General features: G+C 44.1%; 1 protein-coding gene across 1 annotated transcript in view; it reads right to left on the bottom strand.

Annotated features, from left to right (window-relative positions):
* kirrel3a (kirre like nephrin family adhesion molecule 3a) overlaps nt 1-23,471 on the bottom strand; it is a 785,869-nt gene that overhangs the window by 163,810 nt on the left and 598,588 nt on the right. Inside the window, exon 4 of the mRNA XM_072238867.1 lies at nt 12,255-12,412. Within this exon, the coding sequence (XP_072094968.1) occupies nt 12,255-12,412 (158 nt within the window). The remainder of the gene's footprint in view (nt 1-12,254; nt 12,413-23,471) is intronic.

The raw sequence follows: 23,471 nt of genomic DNA on the forward strand, positions 1-23,471 counted from the left end.
CCTGTAGTGGGGAAGTCTAGAACCAGAAGGCACATCCTCAGAATATAAGGAAGTCCCTTTAGAACAGAGATGTGGAGGAATTTCTATAGCCAGAGAGTAATGAATCTGTGGAATTCGTTGCCTCGGGTGGCTGTGGAGGCCAAGTCATTGGGGGTATTTAAGATGGAAGTTGATAGGTTCTTCATTAGCAGGGGCACCAAAGGTTATGGGGAGACAGCAGGAAATGGTGTTGAGAAGGTTGATAAATCAGCCCTGATGGAATGGCGGAGCAGTCTCCGTGCCCTAATTCTGATCTTAAGTCTTATGGTCTGATGGACACCACTCAACTAGCCGATCTATCTCGCTCCTGTACTCCTGCTCGTCACCATCTGAAATTCTGCCAATAACAGTGCTGCCATCGACGAATTTATAGATAGCATTTGAGCTGTGCCTAACCACACAGTCAAGAGTGTCGAGAGAGAGAGAGCAACAGGCTAAGCACACATCCCTTGAGGTGTGCATGTGTTGATCGTCAACAAGGAGGAGATGATATTACCCATCTGCATCGACTGAGCTCTCCCAGTGAGGAAGTCAAGAATCGAATTGCATAGGTACATCCTACATCCTACTCTGTCAGTATCCCATCTAATAACAACGAAATGCTGAGATTGGTAACTCTGTTTCTCCTTCTGCAGATACTGGCCTAGTCTGCCGAGTATTTCTACCATTTCTCTGTTTGTATTTCTGATTTCCAGCCACTGCAGTTCTCTAATTTTCATTGCAGTTGTAATAAGTGTAATAATGGTTGTTACTTTAAATTTGCCACTACTTTAACATTTTTGTTATATGCCTACTTACTCTCTGGGTAGTAAAGTTGTTTAGATAAAGTCCGAAAGAATCTACTTTGCACGCCGTATTGAGTTTATCAATCTGTACACTCTGCAGTGAACCTTGTTAGGGCTTGCAGACCCACTGAATAACAGCGTTAGAGCAGGGGAATACCCTGAGCAAAATTAATCTGTCAGCCAACATCATTGGAGCAGATTATTGCTGTTTAACAGAGATTGCTGTGTGCTGTTTGGCTGATGTGCTTCCTTTGATACAGGAGGACACACTCTAGACAATTACTTTGTTGACTGTAATACACTTAGGGATATCCTGAAGTTATGAAAGTCGCTGTACAATGGTCGTCTTTTATCTGACATGATGTGTGCACTGCGATACCTACTGTATGTCATACCCACAATGAAATGGAGGACAGAAGGGCTGAGCAAGGTTGATTAGGCTGGCTGTTCAGAGGCAACACAAGTGAGAAGCATTGAAAAACACAGAGCTTGAGTCTTGGGAGGTTCCCCGTCTGGATCCAGATTGTAACAAGCTGCAGGATAAAGTTCATCTGTTCATGATCCTCAGTCCCTCTGCCATTAACTTGCTCATCCCAAAACACAAATCAGACAGAGAGAATAAAAGAAAAAAGACAATATCCAACAGAATTGCTTTTTGTTCAGGGTCCTAAGCTGCATATAGATTTATTATCTTTCAGAGTTACAGCTGCTTGCAGCACTCACCCCTCTAAGCACCCTCTCTACTATATTTAGTGATGACACTTTGCCTTGAGCCCAGTCTTTTTTTACTTCTATCCCATTTAATATTGTTGGCATCTACTACTGTTCATTTTAGCCCATCCCCTCTGTCAACTCATTAACTTTCATTAAGAGACACGTCTATGCTCCCACCTTGATACTGAGCCTCTGTTGTTACTTCTCAATATTTTTCCCATGCTCCTCGCAAAACTAACCAACAATGACCACCTCTTAGCCCTACTTATATTGAAATTCTTGACTTCCAATACTCTTCGGTCTCAAATGGAATTACTACATTATTCTCATTGTTAAAGCTGCCAAGAAACTTTACGTTAGGAACTTTCTCAGTGCAAGTTTCTCTACATTCGTGAGACTTGACGTAGACTGGGGGACCACTTTGTTGAGCACCTTCACTCTGTCCGCCACAACAGGCAGAATTTCCTGATGGCTTCTAACCTCTGGTGATTTCTTTCCCTACCCTTCTCTCTTTTTCCATTCCCCATTCTGGCTCTCCTTTACCTCTTCTCCTCACCTGCCCATCACATCACTCTGGTGCCCCTCCTTCTTCCCTTCCCTCCATGGTCTACTCTCCTCTCCTACCAGATTCCTTCTTCTTCAGCCCTTTACCTCTTCCACCTATCACCTCCCAGCTGTATCATAAATCATGCAAAAAGCCAAAATCAACGTCTTCAAGATGATTTGCTCGCCTTCCATGCCTTTTTGATTCTAGTGCTCGTACTTAAATATTGATAGACTAGCTCCAAAGCCCATTTGCTTTTAATGAGATGGTGATTCACATTTGTTCCCACAGCTGCATCCCTTTTACTAGAAAATGTATCTGATCTACTCATGGCATGGCGATGTTGAAGGCATTCAGTGCTTTTCAAGTCACATTCTACTCTTAATGCCATGTGTCAGCATATGCGTCCTCTTGATCTCTCTTTGCAACAGCACTGACTCATCTTTCTTCTCCAGTGGCAGTAGAGGTGGCAGCACCTCTACTTCCTCAGGAGTTAGTGAAGATTCGGCATGACATCTAAAACTTTGACAAACTTCCATAGATGTGTAGTGGAGCGTGTATTGACTGGCTGCATCACAGCCTGGTATGGAAACACCAATGCCCTTGAATGGAAAATCCTACAGAAAATAGTGGATACAGCCCAGCCCATCACGAGGAAAGCCCCCCCCCCCCCCAATTTTGAGCACATTTAGGTGAGCACTGTCGCAGGAAAGAGCACCCATCATCAAAGAGCCCCACCATCCAGACCATGCTATCTTTTTCCTGCTGCCATCAGAAAAAAGATACAGGAACCTCAGGACCCACACCACTAGTTTCAGGAATAGTTATTACCCCTCAACTATCAGGCTCTTGAACCAGAGGTAATAACTTCACTCAACCTCAATCACCCCATCATTAAATTGTTCCCACAACCTAAGGGCTCACTTTCAAGGGCCCTTCATCTCATGTTCTCAATACTTATTGTTTATTTATTTATTATTATTATTTCTTACTTTTTCTATTTGCAGCTTGTCGTCTTTTGCTTATTGGTTGAACACCCAGTTGGTGCAGACTTTCATTGATTCTATTATGGTTATTATTCTGTTGTGGAGTTATTGAATATGTCTGCAAGAAAATGAATTGCAGGGTTGTATATGGTGGCACATGTACTTTGATAATAAATTTACTTTGAAAGTTGAGCTTTGAAAGGCGACACAGTGGTGTAGCTAGTTGAGCCACCGTCAGAGACCTGGGTTCAATCCTGACCTTGGGTTTCCTCCTGGTAATCCAGTTTTCTCCCACATCCCAAAGACGTGATGGTCGGTAGGTTAATTAGTCACTGTAAATTGTCCGCTGCGTGCGTAAGACAGTGATAGCATTTGAAGCAATTAATGGAGAATGTGTGGAGGATATAACATGGGATTTTAATTGGAGAATATAGATTAATACAGCACAGTATAGGCCCTTCAGCCCATGATGTCATGCCGACCTTTTAATCTATTTGAAGATCAATCTAACCCTTCCCTCCTACATAGCCCTTCATTTTCCCTTCATCCATGCGCCTATCTAAGAGTATCTTAAATGGCCCTAATGTATCTGTCCCTAACACCACTCCAGCAGTGTGAACCATGTACTACCTCTGACATCCTCTTTATATCACCCAACAATCACTGCCCTGTCAAAAAGCACATCCACTCTTCCTCTGCCTCTCATCATCTTATGCATCTCAATCATTACATCTTATTTTCCTTCGCTCCACAGAGAAAGAACCTAACTTGCTCAGCCTTTCTTTGTAAGACATGCTTTCTAATCCAAACATTATCCTGGCAAATCTTCTCTGTACCTTATCTAAATCTAATAGTGTCATAATTCACACTCCGCCAGTTAAATACTTTCCCACACCATCTTCTCCTATCTCTGTCCAAGGCTATAGGAATGGTCATGGAGTTGTGTTCACTGTCACCAAAATGCTCACCCACCAAGACATTTGACACCTGACCAGGTTCATTGCCTAGTACCATTCCAGTATGTCTTCTCCTCTGGTGGGCTTGTCCACATACTGTGTTCAGAATCCTTCTTGGACACAGTATAGAATTAGTGTAACTGTGTGTTTAGAGAGGACTTGGTGATCTGAAGCACCTGTTTCTCTGCTGTATCTCTCCATGAATCTTTCTGAGGACTGCAGAGTTGCATTCTCCTTAAACAACAAAGGAAGTATTTATATAATCCTTTAATATAACATAGCATCCCAAAGCAACTCACAGGAAAATGATTAATAAAAAAAAAGATGAGACAGTTTTGCAGAAGGGGATACTGGGACAGATGACCAAAACCTTGAGTATAGGGGTAGACTGAAATGAAGAAACAGAGAGAGATAAAGCGGTGAGAAATTTAGAAAGTCAACTCCTGAGCATAAAGCAGAGGCACCTGTCAGTGTGCATCTCAGAGGGTGGAAGATACAGGGAACAGGTCAAGCAGCATATGTGGAAAGAGAAACAGAATTTATGCTCTGATTCAGAACTGAGAGGCAGAAGGGAAACTCGGAAGTGTCAGTATTACAGTTGAACAAAAGGAACTATGGTGCTATGAGGGAGGAGCTGGCCAAAGTTCAATGGAACAATACCCTAGCAGGGATGACAGTGGAACAGCAATGGCAAGTGTTTCTGGGAATAATGCAGAAGGTGCAGGATCAGTTCGTTCCAAAGAGAAAGAAAGATTCTAAGGGGAGTAAGGGGAGGCCATGGCTGACGAGGAAAGTAATGGACAGTATAAAAATAAAAGAGAAGAAGTATAACAGCAAAGACGAGTGGGAAGCCGGAGGATTGGGAAACTTTTAAAGAGCAACAGAAGGTAACTAAAAAGGCAATACGTGGAGAAAAAATGAGGTACGAAGGTAAACTAGCCAAGAATATAAAGGAGGATAGTAAAAGCTTCTTTAGGTATGTGAAAAGGAAAAAATAGTTAAGACCAAAATTGAGCCCTTGAAGACAGAAGCGGGTGAATTTATTATGGGGAACAAGGAAATGGCAGACGAGTTGAACAGGTACTTTGGATCTGTCTTCACTAGGGAAGACACAAACAATCTCCCAGATATAATAGTGGCCAAAGGACCTAGGGTAATGGATGAATTGAAGAAAATTTATATTAGGCAGGAAATGGTGTTGGATAGACTGTTGGGTCTGAAGGCTGATAAGTCCCCGGGACCTGATGGTCTGCATCCCAGGGTACTTAAGGAGGTGGCTTTAGAAATCGTGGATGCATTGGTAATCATTTTCCAATGTTCTATAGATTCAGGATCAGTTCCTGTGGATTGGAGGGTGGCTAATGTTGTTCCTCTCTCCAAGAAGGGAGGAAGAGAGAAAACAGGGAATTATAGACCGGTTAGCCTGACGTCGGTGGTGGGAAAGATGCTGGAGTCAATTATAAAAGATGAAATTACAACACATTTGGATAGTAGTAACAGGATCGGTCAGAGTCAGCATGGATTTACGAAGGGGAAATCGTGCTTGACTAATCTTCTGGAATTTTTTGAGGATGTAACTATGAAAATAGACAAGGGAGAGCCAGTAGATGTAGTGTACCTGGACTTTCAGAAAGCCTTTGATAAAGTCCCAATTAGGAGATTAGTGGGCAGAATTAGGGCACATGGTATTGGGGGCAGAGTACTGACATGGATTGAAAATTGGCTGGCTGACAGAAAACAAAGAGTAGCGATTAATGGGTCCCTTTCTGAATGGCAGCCAGTGACCAGTGGGGTACCGCAGGGTTCAGTGCTGGGACCGCAGCTGTTTACAATATATATTAATGATTTAGATGAGGGAATTAAAAGTAACATTAGCAAATTTACCGATGACACAAAGCTGGGTGGCAGTGTGAAATGTGAGGAGTTTGTTATGAGAATGCAGGGTGACTTGGACAGGCTGGGTGAGTGGGCAGATGCAGTTTAATGTGGATAAATGTGAGGTTATCCACTTTGGTGGTAAGAACGGGAAAGCAGATTATTATCTAAATGGAGTCAAGTTAGGAGAAGGGGAAGTACAACGAGATCTAGGTGTTCTTGTACATCAGTCACTGAAAGCAAGCATGCAAGTACAGCAGGCAGTGAAGAAAGCTAATGGCATGCTGGCCTTCATAACAAGGGGAATTGAGTATAAGAGCAAAGAGGTCCTTCTGCAGCTGTACAGGGCCCTGGTGAGACCACACCTGGAGTACTGTGTGCAGTTTTGGTCTCCACATTTGAGGAAGGACATTCTTGCTATTGAGGGAGTGCAGCGTAGGTTCACAAGGTTAATTCCCGGGATGGCGGGACTGTCATATGTCGAAAGATTGGAGCGACTGGGCTTGTATACTCTGGAATTTAGAAGGCTGAGAGGGGATCTTATTGAAACATATAAGATTACTAAGGGATTGGACACGCTGGAGGCAGGAAGCATGTTCCCGCTGATGGGTGAGTCCAGAACCAGAGGCTACAGTTTAAGAATTAGGGGTAGGCCATTTAGAGCGGAGTTGAGGAAAAACTTTTTCACCCAGAGAGTGGTGGATATATGGAATGCTCTGCCCCAGAAGGCTGTGGATGCCAAGTCTCTGGATGCTTTTAAGAAGGAGATGGATAGAGCTCTTAAAGATAGCGGAATCAAAGGTTATGGGGATAAGGCAGGAACTGGATACTGATTGTGGATGATCAGCCATGATCACAGTGAATGGCGGTGCAGGCTCGAAGGGCCAAATGGCCTACTCCTGCACCTATTGTCTATTATCTATTGTCTATTGATTCAAAGAGAAAGACATGTTAGTTTTAAGTTGCAGTATGGTGCAGGGACAGTGTTTGGCCAGGGTCACCATAGTGATAAATGGTGGTTGACATTTAACGGCAGGAATTAGCGAGTGAAAATACATTCAAAGGAGTGTAAAATATGTATAACTGTGGGACATGCTGGACAGGTAAGGTTATAATGGAGAGAGGAAAACTGCACCACTATCAAAGGAACAGAGTGAGGTGGAGGATAAATGCGTGGCTGAGGGATTGGAGCAGGGGGCAGGGATTCAGATTTCTGGATCATTGGGACCTCTTTTGGGGCAGGTGTGACCTGTACAAAAAGGACAGGTTGCAGTTGAATCCCAGGGGGAACAATATCCTGGCGGGAAGTTTTGCAAGGGCTACTGGGGAGAGTTTAATCTAGAATTGCTGGCGGGTGGGAACTGAACTGAAGTGACTGAACTGAAGCGAAGGGGCGGTTGGCTCACGAATAGAGAAAGCTTGGAGACGGTGCGAGAGCGATGATAGTCTTCAAAGGAATGACTTGCAACAGAGATGGCCAGTACAAACAATGCATGCAAATTACCCGTAACTATAGAATTAGATGATGAGTCTGGAAAGGTTCAGCATGCCTGGAAAGAAGGTAAGGTGCTGTTTCTCTAATTTACATTAGGCCTCATTCTAAAACTGCGGGATGCTGCAGAAATGTAGTTCTGAGTGGGAGTGGGCTGGAGAATTAACGTAATGGCAACAGGAAGATCAGGACTTCCCCTGAAGACTGAACGTAAGTGCTCCAAAAAGCGACCAGCTGATCTGCGTTTGGTTTCTCCAGTTTGTGTCCACATTGTGCACACTGAATGCAGTATACTAGTTTGGAAGAAATGTAAGTGAATCTTTGTCTCACCCACCTTGGATCTCCAAATGATGAGGAGGGAAAAGGGGAAAGGAGAGCTGTTGCACCTCTTGTGATTGTATTCATGTCCTCTAAAGATATCAGTGTATATAACCCACTTACTCACATTCTTATGCTTCTTCTTTGGAGCCAAGCTTTCCTATAATTGAACCAATAGTCAGAGTCCTCTCCAGGTGCTGATATTAAGAATCTCATGTCAAATACAGTCTGGCCCTGTGGCTTAGAAGGGTAGGGAAAGGAAGAGGATAGGGGATAGGGGACTCTATAGTTAGGGGTCAGACAGACGATTCTGTGGATACAGAAAAGAAACACGGATGGTAGTTTGCCTCCCCGGTGCCAGTGTCCGGGATGTTCCTGATCGCGTCTACAATATCCTGAAGTGGGAAGGAGAACAGCCAGAGGTCTTGGTACATGTTGGTACCAACGACATAGGTAGGAAAAGGGAGGAGGTCCTGAAAACAGACTACAGAGAGTTAGGAAGGAAGTTGAGAAGCAGGACCTCAAAGGTAGTAATCTCGGGATTACCGCCTGTGCCACGTGCCAGTGAGTATAGGAATAGTGTGAGGTGGAGGATAACTGTGTGGCTGAGGGATTGGAGCAGGGGACAGGGATTCAGATTTCTGGATCATTGGGACCTCTTTTGGGGCAGGTGTGACCTGTACACAAAGGACAGGTTGCAGTTGAATCCCAGGGGGACCAATATCCTGGTGGGGAGGTTTGGAAAGGCTATTGGGGAGAGTTTAAACTAGAATTGCTAGGGGTGGGAACTGAACTGAAGAGACAGAGGAAGAGGTGGTTGGCTCACAAATAGAGAAAGCTTGAAGACAGTGTGAGAGCGAGGATAGGCAGGTAATAGAGAAGGGACGTGCTCAGACTGATGGTTTGAGATGTATCTATTTTAATGCAAGGAGTATTATGAACAAAGCAGATGAGATTAGAGCATTGATCAGCACTTGGAACTATGATGTTGTGGCCATTACGGAGACTTGGATGGTGCAGGGGCAGGAATGGCTACATCAAGTGCCAAACTTTAGATGTTTTAGAAAGGACAGGGAGGGAGGCAAAAGAGGTGGGGGTGTGGTACTGTTGATCAGAGATAGTGCCATGGCTGCAGAAAAGGAGGAAGTCATGGAGGGGTTGTCTACAGAGTCTCTGTGGGTGGAAGTTAGGAATACAAAGGGGTTAATAACTCTACTGGGTGTTTCTTATAGACCACCCAATAGGAACAGGGATATCGAAGAGCAGATAGGGAGACAGATTCTGGAAAGGGAAAAGGAGAAATAATGACAGGGTTGTTGTGGTGGGAGATTTTAATTTCCCAAATATTGATTGGCATCTCCCAAGAGTGAGGGGTTTAGATGGGGTAGAGTTCAGGAAGGTTTCTTGACACAATATGTAGATACACCTACAAGAGGAGAGGCTGTACTTGATATGGTATTGGGAAATGAACCTGGTCAGGTGTCAGGTCTCAGTGGGAGAGCATCTTGGAGATAGTGATCACAATTCTATTTCCTTTACCATAGCAATGGAGAAGAATAGGAACAGACAAGTTAGGGAAATGTTTAATTGGAATAAGGGGAAATACAAGGCTATCAGGCAGGAAATTGGAAGCATAAATTGAAAACAGATGTTCTCAGAGAAATGTATGGAAGAAATGTGGCAAATGCTCGGGATATTTGCTTAAGGTTCTGCATAGGTACGTTCCAATGAGACAGGAAAAGGATGGTAGGGTACAGGAACCATGGTGTACAAAGGCTGTTGTAAATCTAGTCAAGAAGAAAAGAAGAGCTTACGAAAAGTTCAAAAAGCTAGGTAATAATCGAGATCGAGATCTGGAAGATTATAAGGCCAGCAGGAAGGAGCTCAAGAAAGAAATTAGGAGAGCCAGAAGCAGCCATGAGAAGGCCTTGGGGTTTTCCTTAATCCCCAAGGCATTCTACAAGTATGTGAAGAGCAAGAGGATAAGACGTGAGATAATAGGACCAATCAAGTGTGACAGTGGAAAGGTGTGTATGGAACAGTAGGAGATAGCAGAGGTACTTAGTGAATACTTTGCTTCAGTATTCACTACTGAAAAGGATCTTGATGATTGTAGGGATGACTTGCAGCAGACTGAAAAGATTGAACATGTAAATATTAAGGAAGAGGATGTGCTGGAGCTTTTGGAAAGCATCAAGTTGGATAAGTCACCACGACCAGACGGGATGTACCCCAGGCTACTGTGGGAAGCAAGGGAGGAGATTGCTGAGCCTCTGGCGATGATCTTTGCATTATCAATGAGGACAGGAGAGGTTCCGGAGGATTGGAGGGTTGCGGATGTTGTTTCCTTATTCAACAAAGGGAGTAGAGATAGCCTGGGAAATTATAGACCAGTGAGTCTTACTTCAGTAGTTGGTAAGTTAATGGAGAAGATCCTGAGAGGCAGGATTTATGAATATTTGGAGAGGCATAATATGATTAGGAATTGTCAGCATGGTTTTGTCAAAGGCAGGTCATGCCTTATGAGCCTGATTGAATTTTTTGAGGATGTGACTAAACACATTGATGAAGATAGAGCTGCAGATGTAGTGTATATGGATTTCAGCAAGGCATTTGATAAGGCCCCCATGCAAGGCTTATTGAGAAAGTAAGGAGGCATGGGATCCAAGGGGACATTGCTTTGTGGATCCAGAACTGGCTTGCCCACAGAAGGCAAAGAGTGGTTGTAGATGGGTCATATTCTGCATGGAGGTCGGTGACTAGTGGTGTGCTGGATCTGTTCTGGGATCCCTACTCTTTCTGATTTTTATAAATGACCTGGATGAGCAAGTGCAGGGATGGGTTAGTAAATTTGCTGATGACACAAAGGTTGGGAGTGTTGTGGATAGCGTGGAGGGCTGTCAGAGGTTACAGCGGGACATTGATAGGATGCAAGACTGGGCTGAGAAGTAACAGATGGAGTTCAACCCAGATAAGTGTGAGGTGGTTCATTTTGGTAGGTCAAGTATGTTGGCAGACATAGCATTAATGGTAAGATTCTTGGCAGTGTGGAGGATCAGAGGGATCGTGGGGTCTGAGTCCATAGGATACTCAAAGATGCTGCGTAGGTTGACTCTGTGATTAAGAAGGCATATGGTGCATTGGCCTTCATCAATCGTTAAGAGCTGAGAGGTAACGTTGCAGCTATATCGGACCCTGGTCAGACTGTGCACAATTCTGGTCGCCTCACTTCAGGAAAGACATGGAAACCATAGAAAGGGTGCAGAGGAGATTTACAAGGATGTTGCCTGGATTGAGAAGCATGCCTTATGAGAAAAGGTTGAGAGAACTCAGCCTTTTCTCCTTGGAGCGACAGAGGATGAGAGGTGACCTGATAGAGGTGTACAAGATGATGAGAGGCATTGATCGTATGGATAGTCTGAGGCTTTTACCTAGGGCTGAAATGGCTAGCATGAGAGGGCATAGTTTTAAGGTGCTTGGAAGTAGGTACAGAATAGATGTCAGGGGTAAGTTTTTTACGCAGAGAGTGGTGAGTGTGTGGAATGGGCTGCCGGCGGCAGTGGTGGAGGCAGAAACGATAGGGTCTCCTGGAGAGGTACATGGAGCTTAGAAAAATAAAGGGCTATAGGTAAGCCTAGGTAATTTCTAAGATAAGGACATGTTTGGCACAGCTTTGTGGGCTGAAGGGCCTGTATTCTATGCGTCTATGTTTCTAAATAAGATTCAGAAAAATACAGATTCCTGAGCAGCTAAAGGTCAATGGCCGGAAGCTGTTCCATTTGTAAAAATCTGAAGCAAATGGAAGTGTGACTGGTGTGGACATGGAAAAGGGTCACCTTGGAATTTTAAGATTGGGACAAGATGCAACTTCTGGAGACAGCTTTACTTGGCAGGTGGGAGCGTTCACCAAGCTGACAGAGATGTGAGACACAGGAGACCACACTTGGTACATTATTTTCAGGTCCGGTCGCCTCATTATAGGAAGGATGTGGAAGCTTTTGAGAGTGTGTCACAGAGATTTACTAGATGCTGCCTGGATTATAGAACATGTCTTATGAAGATAGTTTGAGTGAGCTAGGGGTTTTCTCTTTGGAGCAATGGAGAATGAGAGGTGACTTGATAAAGGTGTACAAAATGATAAGAGGCATAGATCGATTAGACAGCCAGAGACATTTTCCCATGGTGGACATGGCTAATACAAGGGGGTATAATTTTAAATTGATTGTAGGAAAGTATAAGGAGGGGATGGTCAGAGGTAGGTCCATTACATGATGGTAGTGGCAGGTACATTAGGGGCATTTAAGAAACTCTCAGATAGACACATAGGTGATAGAAGAAAATGAACAGCTATGTAGATTGGAAGCATTGGGTTAAAAGGCCTGTACTGTGCTGTAGTGTGAAATGTTCTATGTTCTATGAGGCTGTAGATCATGGGTCAAACAGCATCTGTGTGTGGGGTGGGGGGGGTAACCATCAGGACTTCACCCTGCAGAGGGCCACAGTATGGAACTATCGTTTGTGCTTGCGTCAGGCTGCTTATCTTACCTTTATGTAGGTGGCTCCACTCAGGGGCTCTCCGTCTCGTATCCAGGTGATAACGGCCGCAGGCTTGGCATTGTCTGCACGGCATGTCAGGTTGAGGGAGTCTCCCACCTTCAGGCTGACGACTGGCCCACTGCTGATCACTGGATTGTCTGGAGGTACTGCAATAATGGAATACAAGTAAAAGCATGAAACCAATGGCCACTGATTGAGGCTTTCCAGTGAGCCCAAGGATAGTAGGTTTCATTTCTGCAAATGGAATTCCCAGTCTAAATATGCACTCAGTGGCCACTTTATTAGGTACACCTGTACACCTGCTCTTTAATGCAAATATCTAATCAGTCAATTATGGGGCAGCAACTCACTGCAAAAAAGCATGCAGACATGGTCAAGAGGTTCAGTTACTGTTCAGACCAAGCATCAGAATGGGGAAGAAATGTGATCTAAGTGACTGTGAAATGATTGTTGGTGCCAGATGGGGTGGTTTGATTATCTCAGAAACTGCTGATCGCCTGGGATTTTCACACACAACAGTCTCTAGAGTTTACAGAGAACGGTGCAAAAAACAAAACAAAAAAAAAAACATCCAGTGAGCAGTAGTTCTGAGAGAGGTCAGAGGAGAATGGCCAGACTGGTTCAAGCTGACTGGAAGGCTACAGTAACTCGAATAATCACACCTTACAACAGTGATGTGCAGAAGAGCATCTCTGAATGCACAATACATCGAACCTTGAAGTGGATGGGCTACAGCAGCAAAAGACCACAAACGTACACTCAGTGGCCACTTTATTAGGTATGGGAGGTATCTAACAAAGTGGTGAGCATAGATCTCAACTCAAGTCTATTTTGCTCAGTCACTGTAAGTGAATTACACTCTCTTCACTCAGTATATTGTCTATCCTTCATCCACTCTTAGTCACTCAATGCACAACACTCCCTGCACTCTCAGTGCTCATGACCCTCTTTACTCTTTGCTAATCCTCCATTGTGTTTGATGTCATTCAATGACTATCTCTCTATTACGACCTCCAAAGCTGAATGGAAATATGCACTTCCAGTACATTAGATCAATATATGCCAATCACTCTGTTACACTGTCTCACTCAATGCCAATCCATCGATTGCAATGTGCCATTCATTACCAAGCCCCTGACACTCCCTGTCACTCAGTGCAATCGCTTTGTAACAGCCTGCCATTCAATGCCACTCCTTCAACTGCATTGCTCAATCAATTAGTGCCACTTGCTCCATTATCCTGTGCTTAGCTCAGTACAAATCCATTGATTGTGCGCTGTATCACGCGCCAGTCCCTTCATGCCACATGCCATCAATTAGTGCATACCCCAATGGCAGTCGGTTCTAGGTCATCCATTACATTTGATTTGCTACTAATTTCTCCTTAATCGTGTGTACTTAGCCTTACTCCCTCTCATACGTCTTTTTCAATGTCTCGCTTACTTCGTCTATATAGTAGGTGCTGATCACTATATCATAGCCTCTGTGCCATTATATAAGACAATGCCAACCCCTGCATTGTTTTTTGTGCAATGGCACCAATCATTCCATTATCCTCATACCAGAATGCCAGTTTTTCTGTTACATACACTGCAATTCCATATCAGTCTCCTTTGCCTTGTGTCCTGGTGCTAATCTTTCGGTTACACTGTTGGCCGAGGATCCAAACCTTCCAATGCACTCGGTGTTTCTAAGTGCAAATTCACCCACTGCACCGTATATCACTCAGTTCCTATCCAGCTACTGCACTCTCTTTCACTGAGTCTTCATTACTGTCACACCATTTGCTTTTGGTGAGGCTCGTGTGCCCTTATGAAGGTGTTGACTTTATGTCATGGTCCGGTCCGCGAGGTCCACATTCCGGTTCACAGTCCAGTCCGTCGATCTGTATTCCAGGCTTTCTGGTTTTCCATTGTTCTGTTGGGTGCTCTAATTGAGGCACATGCTTCTCGTTTGGGCAGATACATAAATACATCTGGAGACTAGGGCCTGGCTGCTGGATTGTTACTGTCAAAACCCCCTGCCTGAATCCCTTCTCTGCCCCTTCCTCCTGAAGCCTTTCCCTGCAACCAGTGTCTGAAGCCTGGCCTTGCAACCCTTGCCTGAAGACTTGCCTGCAACCTTGCCTATTCTTGCTCTCAAGATCTATTGCTGGAGCAAGACTGGAGTCTTGCTGTGTCTAGATAGGAACTGTCTTTTGTTGTTTGGAACTGTCTCTGTGTCCACGCCTTCATGAAGTAGGTCCAGCTGTTTGTCGCTACCTAGTGTTGGGAACCATCTTGTCATGTTCAGCATTCTGTGTATGAGTCCTGGCCCTACGTCCTGTTCTCAAGGAGGGGTCCCAGCTCTGTGTTCTGTGTTCCTGTCTCTCCCTCGACCAAGGTTCTGCATTCCTGTCTTTCCCTCAACCAAGGCTCTGCTTTGTATTCTCATCCTGTCCATGTGTCTCGCCCTGTCCTTGTGCCTCGCCCAGCCTGGTGCTGGAGATTCCTCGTCCTGGGCTGGAGTTCCTTCGTCCTGTCCAGGAGTCTCATATCCAGTCCTGTTGCCTTGCCATGTCTTGTCTGAGCCTAGATCTGGAGTCTGAGCCCGAGTCAAGACCCAGGTTCCGGGTCCCTGTCCAGCCTCTGGCTTGGAGTCCTTGTCCAGGTTCCAGGTTCCAAATTCCTAGTTCCTTGTCTGGGTTCCATGTTTCTTGTCCATGTCCTAGCCCAGGTCCTACATCCTAGTCTCGTCGAGACCTGTGTCAATGTCCAGCGTCCTTTCTTCCCACTTCCCTTGCTTGCTTAACTCTAGTCCTAGTCCTGTTCCTAGTACGTCAGTGTCTGTGTTTTGCATTTGAGTCCGCCACATCCCAGCGCCCCTGTTACGACACTTTAAAGATCAGACAGCAGGCTGCAATAGCTCATTCAGCGCAAAGGTGTATATTATGTTCTAGAGGTGGATAACTTTTAGAACAAGTGCAAAAAATAACAAAATATCAAAATGACAAAATTGAAAATGCAGATATATACCATCAGACCTTTAGGACTACAGCTCCAAAGCATCAGTCTGAAGTAATACATCCTGCACCAGTCCCTACCATCCCCAGACCGATGGACTAGTGGAAAGGTTTAATCAAAACTGGAAGCAACAACAAACAGGAACATCAAAGAATGCCACTGTCCTGGAGTGTGCAATGACAAATAAAAACGTTCATGCTGCGCGATACCCTAGCGTGTGCACCCGATAAGCATAACCTCAGCACTGCCAGCACTTCTACTCTTAAGTCATTCGGTTTCCAATACCTCCATCTCATGGTGCCAATCTCTCCAATGCACGCTTGCATCAAAATACTAATTCTCTATTACACTTTACCATTGTGCCAGTTCCTCTATTACACCCCCTGTCACTGAGTGTCAATATCTCATTCCAAAATGGGTCAGAGTGCCAATTCTTTTATTGCATCCCAGGTCACTTAGTTTCTATTCTCTGTGACATTGTGCCACTCAGTGTTAGTCCCTGTCCAATACCATGCATCATTCAGTGCTGGCCCTCTATGCACTGTGTCACTCACTGCCAATATCTCCAATGCTTTCATTACCTCTTATTCCACATTGCCATTTTTGCTGTCACTCTTGTTGCATTGGCGTTAATCAGTGGCAGGGCTAAATATTTTATTACTCTTGATGTTGCCATGCTAATCTCTTCGTGCCCCCTATCTTTCATTTACCTTCGTCGGAATCACCAAGCCTTCCTTTACCCTCTGAATGAAGGTATCAGTCTTTCGATTCCTCGCGGCCTGATTGTACCAGTGCCTCCCACTGTCAATCGGATAACAAACAAGGCAACTAACTGCTGAACATTTCAAGGTGAGTTCAAAAAAGTCGAAGGTAAAATTATCTTGTGTCAGGAAATTCCAGCAAAGAGAAAACACTGTGTGGAATATACGTCCAGCTAAGAGTTTGCTTAATCTAAACAATGCATAGGTAGTTTGTCAATTGGATACAATAATGAGAATATACTGACATCTCTCCAAGCTGGTCTAAGTAGACTCCTGTGGGAATTTATACACATTCAGCCTGCCTTCTGCAGTCCTGGTTATCACAAAATTGGCACGAATGTTGTTGGCTAATTGTTGCAATCAATGCCTATCAGTTCAACTCCTGGAGTCCCAGTGTTACCTGGAAAAAACACCAATCCAGCCAAGAATTGAACATCATCCTCCTTAGTCACTTGTTCTTCTTGCACACCCAATGTGTACACACATTATATTCTATTCCAAAATAGTCCATCTTGACTAGTGCTCTGACACTAAGAACCATCAGCCGGGACCCAGAGCAATGGATGAGGAAGAATCAAGGCAGATTGTTATCTATCACAGGACTACTGAATAGAGACAGAGATACTCTACATGAAACAAATGTCACATCAATATGGATTGAGGAAATAATTTTAAAAACATTTTCCTCACACATCAAAGCACCCATGCACAGATATTACAATTTGCTTCCTCAGTCAATTCTCAGAGAACAAAATCCTTGTGAAATGGAGATTCATTGGAGGGAGAATGTTCCGTTGGTGATGAGATTAGTGTGCTATTTTAAGAAGCCATCTAAAACTGCAATGTGTTCTGGTGTGGGTTATATTATTACATTAGCCTGACTTTACATTCAGACAATGTGGCCATCCCATTTATGCACTCAGATCTGAAAATGAGCTCACTAGGGTGAATACAGGAAGCAGACACCAAGTATTCTAAAGCATTAGCTTGTGCTCACTGCCTTATTAACTTCATGGTGCATCAGTTTAACAGCAGCCCATGATTGGCACATACCTGCAGTTTGCCCAGATTTCAGACCCTTCCATGACAGCTTCCTGCAACTCTTGTATTGGCTATCAGGTTAATTCAACAATGTTAACAAATTAATTTTCTTCTACTTACCCCACCTTGTTCCCAACCCTCCCTGTCTTTTTCTCATTCTCCACTCTTTTTGTGGCTATTAATTTTTTCAAAGTGATGATGCTGAGCTATCCTAACAACCACACTACTGATAGAAATTCCTTATGGAATCATTTGATATCATCCTTTATCCTACTCCATCTGTTCTTTCGTTGCTGTTGAGCGTCCATGGAGATCCTTGCACCCAGAATGTTCCCTTGAATTCTCTCACCTCTGTGCATGATAAAGTGGGGAGAATGCTGGGAGTGGCAGTATAATGGACACATACAAAATCTAGCTCTTCAGGTCAGGGTTGTGACGGTCAGGTTTGAGGTAGATTGGTAGTAGATACTTTATTAATTCCAAAGGAAATGACAGTGTCACAGTAACATTGCAAGTGCACAGATATACAAATATACAAATATTAGAAGAGATCTGATGTTTGAATGGAAATTGCAGTCCTTCCTGAGAGAATGGAACAACTTACAGAAGTCTTTTGGCCGGAGGCAGGGCACCGTAATCAACTGCTTGTTAGTCCTAGCCTAGAGAGAACACACCCAGATTTACAACTAGGAGGGAAAACAGAGTTAATGTTTTCAGGTGGAAGACTTTGCCTCAGAATTAGTTCTGATGATAGGTCATTAACCTGAAACATTAATTCAGTTTCTTTCTCCACAAATGATACAAGTGTGGTTGAATGTTTCCAGAAATTTCTGTTTTATTTCAGATTTTAGCAGCAGTTGTTTGCTCTTTGATCAGAGATGGGAGGCTCTGTTTCTCAGGTGACAGACCCTGCTCTTCCAATGAGAGGAGCGGAAGTCGCAGCAAAACATGGGACTGCCAGTTAGCTCCGCTTAATAGCCAATGGTCAGCAAATATTCACCTTAACTTTCGTTCTTAGAACTATAACAGCATCCAACAAAGACAGTGTTAATACAAAATTGTCTGAGCTGGGTGCAATGATATATTATGAACACATGTCTATAAACAACTTTGCATGTCAAAAATGAATCACTTTTTGCTTCGGTGTATAATGGAATTGGCTTTTTTCCATCCATTCCAGCACAAATGAGATTAAAAAGCAGATTCACTGACAGAAAGTGGGCAGGCTCATTTTAAAAAGAAACAACCTCAGAATATAGATTTCTCATCTAATCAGACATCATTCTACGCATTTCTGTAGAAAATTGGAACTTGTGGGATTTGTTGGTGCATGTGTGCAATATTTGCTCCCTTTTGAAGCTCAGGGACACGGTTAAATCTTCATCCTCCCAAGCTGTTGTTTTTGTTAGTATTTCCTAGTGACAATTTGTGTAAATTAGGACTGTCGTTCCAAAGACCAGCGTTTGCTGGAATTTACCAGGGAAGATGCAATGACTTTCTTTTAAACTTCTAACAGCATTTAGTCACAACTGTAATTTTCTAAATCTACAATGCATCTTCCCCTGCAGTTTATTTATCCACTTATTAATTAATAAATTTCCTTTGAGATTTTCACTGAAGTCCCTTCTGGTGAAGAGCCTGCTGCTTCTCAGGAGCAGAACAATTTCCTGGAGCAGGATGGTGTAACAGGAGCTCTGTGCTCAGTAGCCGTGGAGGTTGCAAAGGATCCAGAGAGTGTGGAAGAGAAAGATTATTCTGCTCTTGGGGAGCTGGTGGGGTTATCAGCCAGAAAGACTGTTTTCCAAGAACAGAAGAATAATCTTCTGGAGACTACTGGAAGGAACTTAGGAGAAAAAAAAATCATAACAGAATTAATAAAAGAGCAGTTTTATAAATCTCTTTCAAGTTTTCTGTTTATTGGTTCTAAAAATAAAAATCAAAGGGAGTTAAATGGCCAGTCAAGAACCAAATGATTAGGTAGCAAGGACTCTGTTCCTCTTTCAATTGTGAACATGTTGGTGACTAATGGCAACAGTGTGTGATTGTGAGGATTTTGGCAGTCAGTCATGTGATAAGACCTCCAAAAACACATCCGTTCAGAATTGGCAATCCTCAGAGGGTCACCAGTGGAAGTGCCCTGTGACCCTGAGATCACGTAAAATATTCCAGGTAAAATGAGGTCTGAGATTAGCACGACAAATAGCAATTACAGCAAGCTTTTCACAAATGTCAACAGAAGTGTTAAATTAATAGCCCTGTACAAAATAATGAAACTCTCTGGATGTGAAATATTTGCCATGTTTTGTTATAATCTTTGAGCACTGCAATTACATGGCTGGCTGGCTGCTGTTATTACCAGCACTCACTTCTCACTGATCCCAAAAAAAAATCCCTCAAAGGCCCACAGACACTGTTTGTGACTTTCTCCAAAACATCCCAGTGGTAGCTGTACCGTTGCCTTCAGTCTTTTGAGCCTGTTTCGGCTCACCAATTCTACCTTCTCCTGCTGCTCCTTAATGGGATCACGGCTTATCATTTTCAGTTGCACGTATCCTGAAGACAACTTTCTTCCACTAATTGCTTCATACCCACCCTCCCCGTCTGACCAATCCCTTGCACAGCACATCCCCTTTCTTGTCCAGTTAGAAAGCTTGATTATCTACATGGATGATGCGACATGTAATTATGTTGGAAGTCAAAATTACAGTATTAACTGCAAATTTCTTGGCACACATGCATTCTTACCTACCTGCATGGTTCCAGCATTGTCTGACATTATTTCAGATTTCCTCATGTAGGAGAATCTAGAGCTGGGGTCACACTTTAAAAAGAAGGGTCTCTCATTTAAAACAGAGATGAGATGAGATTCTTTTTCTCTCAGGAGGTCTCAAATATTTGGAAGACTCTTCCTCAGAGCAGAGCTTTGGAGTGTGCTTCAGGCGGACAGAGGAGGGAGATGTTACTGCAGGTGGAGTCACAGTTAAAATGATACATATCGGCCATGATCCTATTAAATGGTAAAGCAGGATTGAGGGGAGAGCAGTCTGATCCCACTCCTAAATTGCATGCTCATACGTTTGGATTTTCAGTTGTTTTATGAGTCAGCTGCAACCTGCCTCCAATATTATTCTCATGAATAGATGTTGAATAAAAGCAAAGAAATATCCCTTTTTTTATTATTATACCTGTGCTGATTTTCTTTGCTATTGTTCTCAGCTTACTGCCCTGAACCTTGCTGCTTCCATGTCGAAAACTCCAGCCGATTTCCACCTTCCCTACACGGGTGGATCATTGCTGAGGCAGTTGGCAAGTGTGGGAAGAGTATCCTTCTTGTTACCACCTCTACATGGTCCAGCCCTGGCTGGTACTCCATCGGATGGACAACCCAATGCCAAGCATGCCTGCTCAGGGGTACAAGCCAATACCAGGAGTTGCGTGTCCTACACCAAGCTGCTGTGGGACACACACCAACACCAGGAGTACGGTGAACAGGCACCATAACCAAGAGTGAGTGCTGTGGGACACACCAGCACCAAAGTTCAAAGTTCAATGCCAATTCATCATCAAAGCACACACCACATATGTCACCTGTGATTCATTTTCTTGCAGGCATTGACAGTATAAAAATGTAATAGGATCAATGAAACACTGTAACGGCACCATCCTTCCTTAATGCTGATTTGATTTGGCCAACAACAATCAGCACACTTAAGTACAGCACTGGAGCTGTGCTTAACCACACAGTTATAAGTGTGAAGTAAGCAGAGCAGGGGGCAAAGCACACAGCCTTGTGGAGCACCTGTGCTGATGGAGATTGTGGAGAAGATGTTATTGGAAGTACGAACTGACTGTGGTCTACGTAAGAGGGAATTCAGGATCCAATTGCACAAGGAGAGATTGAGACTGAGGTCTTGGAGCTCATTGTTTAGTTTTGAGGGGATGATAGTTTTGAACAATGAGTTGCAGTCAATGAAGAGCAACCTGATGAATGCATCTTCAATGTCCAGGAGTTCCAAGATTGAATGAGGAGATAATGAAATAGCATCTGCTGTTCTCCTGTTGTGACGGTAGGCAAATTGTAGCTGATCTATGGAGTCTGCTGGCAGAAGTTGATATGCATCATGACCAGCCTCTCCAAGAACTCCATCACAGTGGATGCAATTACAGCTGCAGGATGGTCATTGAGGCAGAAATGGGTGATGTGGACACAAACCAACAGCAGGACTGAGTGGGTGGACACAGAACAACATCAGGACTGGATGCCCGGGACTCAACAACACCAGGACTGGGGGTGGACACAACAACATCAGGACTGCGTGTTTACACAACAACATCAGGACTGGGTGTAGCCTCAACAACACCAGGACTGAATGACCTGGAATTAATAACATCAGTACTGGCTGTAGACTCAACAACACCAGAGCCAGGTGGTGTGGACTCAACAACACCAGATCCAGGTGGTGTGGACTCAACAACATCAGGACTGGGTGTGTGAACTCAACAAAATCAGAACTGGGAGTGGAGTAATCCACATCAGGACTGGATGTGGATTCAACAACATCAGGACTGGGTGTGGACATAACAACAACAGGACTGGGTGCTTACTCAACAACATCAGAACTGGGTGTGGACTAATCCACATCAGGACTGGATGTGGACTCAAAAACATCAGGACGGGGTGTTGACTCAACAAAACCAGGACTGAATGTGGACACAACATAATCAGAATTGGGTGTGGACTGGGTGTTGTCTCATCAGTACCAGGACTGGGTGTGGACTCATCAACATCAGGACTGTGTGTTGACACAGCAACATCATGACTGGGTGTTGACACAGCAACATCAGGAATGGGTTGTGACTGAAAAACAAAATGACTGGATGTGCACATAACATATGGACTGGGTGTTGACAAAACAATATCAGGACTGGACGTGGAAACAACAACATCAGCACTGTGTGTTGCATCAACAACATCAGGACTGGGTGTTGCATCAACAACATCAGGACTGGGAGGTGACTGAAAAACATAAGGACTGGATGTGGACACAACAACATCAGGACTGGGTGGTATGGACTCAACAACATCAAGACTGCATGTTGACGCAACAACATCAGGACTGGGTGGTATGGACTCAGCAACATCAAGACTGCATGTTGACGCAACAACATCAGGACTGGGTGTTGTCTCAACAACACCAGACTGAATGCCCTGGATTTAATAACATCAGGACTGGATGGAGACTCAACAACACCAGGACCAGGTGGTGTGGACTCAACAACATCAAGACTGCATGTTGACGCAACAACATCAGGACTGGGTGTTTACTCAACAACATCAGAACTGGGTGTGGACATTACAACACCAGGACTGGATGTGGACACAACAACATCAGGATTGCGTGTGGACTGGGTGTTCACTCATCAACGTTAGGACTGGGTGTGGACTCAACAACGTCAGGACTGGGTGTTGCCTCAACAACACCAGGACTGAATGCCCTGGAATCAATAACATCAGTACTGGCTGTAGACTCAACAACACCAGAACCAGGTGGTGTGGACTCAACAACATCAGGAATGGGTGCGTGAACTCAACAAAATCAGAACTGGGAGTGGACTAATCCACATCAGGACTGGATGTAGACTCAAAAACATCAGGACAAGGTGGTGTGGACTCAACAACATCAGGACTGGGTGTTTACTCAACAACATCAGAACTGGGTGTGGACTAATCCACATCAGGTCTGGATGTGGACTCAAAAACATTAGGACTGGGTGTTGACTAAACAAAACTAGGACTGGATGAGGACACAATAATATTAGGACTGGGTGTTGACACAGTAATATCAGGACTGGGTGTTGACACAGTAATATCAGGACTGGGTGTTGACACAAAAACATCAGGATTGGGTGTTGACTAAACAACATCAGGACTGGTTATGGACACAACAACATTAGGACTAGGTGTTGACTAAACAACATCAGGACTGGGTTTTAACTCAATAACACCAGGACCAAGTGGTGTTGACACAACAACATTAGGACAGGGTGTTGACTAAACAACATCAGGGCTGGCTGTGGACACAACAACATCAGGACAGGGTGTTGCATCAACAACATCAGGACTGGGTGTTGCATCAACAACATCAGGACTGGGTGGTGACTGAAAAACATAAGGACTGGATGTGGACACAACAACATCAGAACTGGGTGGTGTGGACTCAACAACATGAGGAGTGCGTGTTTACGCAACAACATTAGGACTGGGTGTTGACTCAACAACCTCAGGACTGCGTGTTGACACAACGTCAGGACTGGGTGTTGCCTCAACAACACCAGGACTGAATGCCCTGCAATTAATAACAGCAGTACTGGCTGTAGACTCAACAACATCAGGACCAGGT

This window comes from Mobula birostris, chromosome 20 (assembly GCF_030028105.1).
Source record: "Mobula birostris isolate sMobBir1 chromosome 20, sMobBir1.hap1, whole genome shotgun sequence".
Classification (NCBI taxonomy): domain Eukaryota; kingdom Metazoa; phylum Chordata; class Chondrichthyes; order Myliobatiformes; family Myliobatidae; genus Mobula; species Mobula birostris.